Source organism: Apium graveolens, chromosome 5 (genome assembly GCF_009905375.1).
Source record: "Apium graveolens cultivar Ventura chromosome 5, ASM990537v1, whole genome shotgun sequence".
Taxonomy (NCBI): Eukaryota; Viridiplantae; Streptophyta; class Magnoliopsida; order Apiales; family Apiaceae; genus Apium; species Apium graveolens.
Genome location: NC_133651.1, coordinates 202151581 through 202156821, shown reverse-complemented (window position 1 = coordinate 202156821; position 5241 = coordinate 202151581). Strand labels below are relative to the sequence as shown.

Here is a 5241-nt window from a genome sequence, read left to right as displayed (position 1 = left end):
ACCTCTGACAAGGCTCAAGTTGTTCAGAGTGAAGAACTGCAAGCTACAACAGAAACATTAAGTTCTGATAAAGTCATCAAGATATCAACCTCTGACAGTGCTCAAATTGATTTAGACAAGATGGAAGTAGCTGATAAAAAGAAACTTCTGTGGAAAAATGTCAAACCATCAGATCCAAAGAAAAGCCAATTGTTGTCTACTTTCATGACTATTGGGTTAAATGCTAGAGAACCAAGAGACAGGGCTGGGCTAGGTTCTGATGAAGCTAAGGTCATGACAGGACACGAAGTTGCTACTAGAGATCCATTTCTATTAACTGACAGACCTCTTGAAGATGTTACACATAAACACCTTGATAAAGTTATCTCTGTTCAAGTGGTACAGGATGCTCATGACAAGCACAATGTCAAGGAAAATCTGATTCTATTTCTTGAAGATGGAAGGACATAGCAGATGTCAGAATCAGATGTGCTGAACAAATCATTGAAAGAACTTCAATTCTTTCATTACCTTTTAGAGGTAAAGTCTGATATTACCAGGAGATGGTCAAATTTCATATTGAAGACCATCAGAGTTAAGCAAGAATTTCTGGTTCAAGAGTTACAAAATTCATTCCTAATATTGTTGAAGATGATGGAAGTGAAACTCCAATGAAGAAGGATTCTGCTAAGCTTGAAGTGTTACTAAATGAGAAATGTTTGTGCTACAATAAAGATTATTCTCATCCTAGGGTAATAAGACTGAATGATGGTTTAGAAAGAAACCATATCTCTGCTTTAAGGACTGCAATCTACCAGATTGGAAGTCAAAATGAAGAGATGAAGCAAGTCAAGACTACAGTCTCTCAAGTCCTGAGAATTAAAGAAGAAAACCTGATATCAAGCTTTGTCAAGAATCATTTTGGATTCAGATTGACTCAGTGAGATTGGTAAAAGCTACAAGGACGGTAAGTTTTAGTTAGTTATCTAGTTAAACTCTTATTTGCATTTATACTTAAATGTTTTTGACATCATCAAATCTATTAAATTATATATTTTGCATAATTTCCAAGTTGGGGAGATTGTTAGATATATTTGAGATGTCATGTCTAATATGATTCATGTTTAGTTTTCAGATCTTAACAAACAGGACATATCAGGACTTACTTAAATCATGACTTACTGGAAGTCAGAACTTAATATCAGAACTTAAGGTCATATCAGAACTTAAGTGCGGGAAGACTTACAAATAAGGAAGGAAGCTGATTTACAGTAGAAGATCGAGACTAAAACAAAAGAAGATATGCATAGAAATAGTTAGAAGACTGGAAGACTTGTAGAAGATATCTGATTGATATATTTTAGGAGACAGAATTGTATTCCATATCAATTAGAAGTTATCTTGTAACTGTGTACTATATAAACACAGACTTAGGATTTACACTATATGTGTTATCATTATCGAGAAGATTATACATTTAACCTAACAGCTCTTAGTGATATTTATTCATCACTGAGAGAGAACAACAGTTCTTATTGTAACAGAGTTTATTCAATATACTTGATCTTTGTTACACACTTGTGTTAAATCGATTTGATTGTATAAACACTGTATTCAACCCCCTTCTACAGTGTTGTGTGACCTAACAAAGATGTCCTTTCAACGTGTAATGCACTTCTTTGCCATTTTTCAATATATCTGTAAAATGTAATTAGCTTAGCATAAGGCAATATTTTATACATATATTAAATCACAAGGCAATATTAAATCATAAGGAAATATTAAATCATAAGGAAATATTAAATCACAAGGCAAGATTAAAACATGAAATTAAATCTCCTTACTAGAATTAGCAGTCAATATTAATTTCTAATTAAATCTCCTAACTACAAGTCTTCTGCTTCTATTTAGATTAAAACAAGGAAGCATTTAATATTACATATTAAATTGCTTTTGATGTTCAAATTAAAATAAAGTACTAATATGGATCACTTCTTCATCCAAATTCCCTCTCCATTTTCTCTTCGATTTCCAGAAGTAGGCTCTACATCAGCAACATTAACATCAATATCAAATGCAGGGATTTTAGAGCAAAAAGGTGGATTTTTCAAGATCGTGTCTCCTAATTCATCGTCATTATACACTTCATGATAGTCGCGACTCGTTGAGGTTAATACGGCTGACCATGTAGAATCAACCGAATCTTCAACGTAGAAAATTTGCTTCACTTGGTCAACCGACACATATTTATTATTTTTGTATCCTTGTCGACTAAGGTCCACGAGTGTGAAGCCAAGATCATTTATCTTCACTCCCTTGTCACTGTCTGCCCATCTACACAAAAATAATGGGGCTTTAAATGCACGATAATCCAACTCCCATATTTCTTCAATCCTTCCATAAAAGGTCATATCGCTCTCCATAGGATTTAAATCTTTAGCACTGGAAACCTGGACCGTCTTAGCTTCTTAGGAGACACCACTGTTTTGTACAACCCTTGCATTATCTCTGTCTTTTGTGAAGTAACGCACCCCATCTACTAGATAGCCTTCAAAAGACAAAATAGTGAATGATGGTTTGCATGCAAGCCATCATATCGTTTGTGAAACAATTTCACCATCCTCTATTTCATCATTAACCTTTTGTTGAAACCAGTCCGCAAAAAGCCGAGTGTGCTCACCAATCAGCCACTGAATGGTTTTCTTTCTCCCTCCATAAATATGTTCAAGATATTCCTTGTGCATCCTTGCAAAATGCACAAGCTAAATTAAAAACAACAAAAATGTTGTTTGAAAAAAATTTATTAATAAAAAACAGACTTACATAATATATGGATGAACTTCAGGATTTTTTAGAAGCACATGTAAATGCGCCTCGTCCCGTTCTCTTTCTTCCACCGACTTTATTATTGCAGCGAATAATGGACCAAAAAGCTTGCTGCCATGGTCCTTCGGAAGACCGGCAGTTGTGCAACTCTGCTTAGCAAACTTTGCATAAAATTCAACAGATTCTTCTCCAAGATATCTTTCCGCTATACAACCTTCCGAATAAAATGGTTTTTCACATAGATTTTGAGCACTTTATTAAACTGTTTGGAAGGAAAAATCCATCGATAGAAAATAGGTCCACATAGTCGCAATTCTCTGACCAAATGAATGGTGAAATGTATCATTACATCAAAAAATGATGGAGGAAAAATCTTTTCTAGCTCGAACAATGTTAGTACCACATTCTCTTGCAATTTTTCCAGTTTTGATACATTTACAACCTTGTTACACAAAGAGTTAAAAAAACACAACCAAATAATGCAAACCTTAACATTTTTGGGGAGTACGGACCAGATTGCGACCGGAAGCAACTGTTGAAGGAGTATGTGGAAGTCATGGGACTTGAGCCCAAACAACTTCGTATCAGCCATTGATACACAGTTTTTAATATTCGATGCGTGTCCATATGACAATTTCATTGATAATAGTGATTTCAACACTTTTCGTTTTTCGGCCTTTGTAAGAGTAAAAATAAAAAGAGGTAGGTAAGTTCTCTTTACACCTACTTGCGGAGCTAAATCAAGTCTAATCCCCATTTCCGTCATGTCATTACGAGATGCTTCACTGTCTTTAGACTTGTGCATTATATTAAGTAGTGTCCCAATCAAATTGTCGCACACATTTTTCTGTATGTGCATAACATCGAGACAATTATGCACATGATGAAATCTCCAATATTCTAAGTCAAAAAAATTGACTTTTTCTTCCATGGACAGTCTACCTTCTTTGCCTTCTTTACTTCTTTTCCAAAAGTAAATTTAATTTTCTCTTGTTGCTCTAAAACCTGTTCTCCGGAAAGGGGTTAACGTGGTTGTCCAAATTCTTGTTCGCCATTAAAAGCCGCTTTCTTCCTTCTATAAGGATGATGCCTAGGCAAATATCGACGGTGACCTTGATAACACATCTTCCTACTATGGGATAAATATTTAGCAACAGTGTCATCACCACATACAGGACGTGACATATATTCCTGATTCACGCAACCTGATAAATTTCCGTATGTGGGGAAGTCATTTATCGTCCATAACAACATTGCTCTTAAAGTGAAAAAAGAATTGGTACTAGCATCGTATACATTTGGCTCACCTTCTTCCCATAGCTTCAGCAAATCATCAATCAACGGTTGTAGAAATACATTAATGTTATTACCAGGCTCATGTGGACCAGAGACTAGTACGATTAACATCATAAACTTCCTCTTCATGCATAACCATGAAGGAAGATTATAAGTTACCAAAACTACTGGCCAACAACTGTACCTATTAGTTAGACCGTTATTATGTGGGTTGATACCATCTTCCGCCAAAGCTAAGCGGAGGTTCCTTGGCTCATTACCGAAGGTTGGCCACCTATAATCAACATTCTGCCAAGAAGGTGAATCCGCTTGATCACGTATTTGGCCATCTTGAATTCTTTTATCGGAATGCCAAGTCAAAAGTTTAGCGGTTGAAGCAGATTTAAACATTAAATCTGGGAATAATTGGAAAGTACCACATTACTTTCGCTGGAATATTAAACCTAGCTTTCCCATCCTTTCCCAGCTTCCAACAAGATAAACGACACTTGGGACACTCAGAAGCATTCTCGTTTACACCCCTGTATAGAACACACTCATTCGGACATGTGTGGCACTTGATATATTTGAGGCCTAAATTAGATAAGGTTTTCTTTGCTTCGTACACATTAACGGGCAAGACATGATCCTCAGAAAGTAAGGAACCCACAGAAGATAGTAGGTCAGTAAATGCATTGTCGCTAATACCAAATCGCGCCCACCAGTTATGCAACTTTAACATTGAATCTAGTTTACTGCATTCACTACCCTCATATAAAGGTTATTGAGCATCAGCTACAAACCGCTTGAACTAATACAAATCATTATCGTAATCATCAGCCCCCGAATTATTATATGCTGCTTTGCAAACACCAAAGGCTTCCGTGGGATCATGATTAGGATCAGGAGCCTGATTAGTGTTAGAAGCAGTAGTTGACCTAGAAGTAGTCTTAGATTCCCCATGCCAAATCCATTTAATGTAACCCCAGCTAAACCCATTCTCATACCGATGACCCCTAATAACTTTTACAGAGAACTTTTTGAAATTACCGCAGCGTGAACATGGACAAGGTAGGCTCTTAGGATCTTTACTATTATCTTCGACATAAATCAAAAAAATTTCAACCCCGATTCTGTATTCTAATGTGTCCCTGTCTTTCC

General features: G+C 36.0%; 1 protein-coding gene across 1 annotated transcript; it reads right to left on the bottom strand.

The window, feature by feature from the left end:
* Nucleotides 1-2570: 2570 nt before the first annotated feature.
* On the bottom strand, nt 2571-4822 carry LOC141660588 (uncharacterized). The gene is made up of 7 exons (XM_074467578.1): nt 4526-4822; nt 3979-4389; nt 3748-3810; nt 3293-3652; nt 3155-3247; nt 2841-2954; nt 2571-2741 (listed from the first exon to the last, which is right to left on the bottom strand). Exons 1-7 carry the CDS (start codon nt 4820-4822, stop codon nt 2571-2573), a joined length of 1509 nt encoding a protein of 502 aa, XP_074323679.1.
* Between the last annotated feature and the right edge of the window lie 419 nt (nt 4823-5241).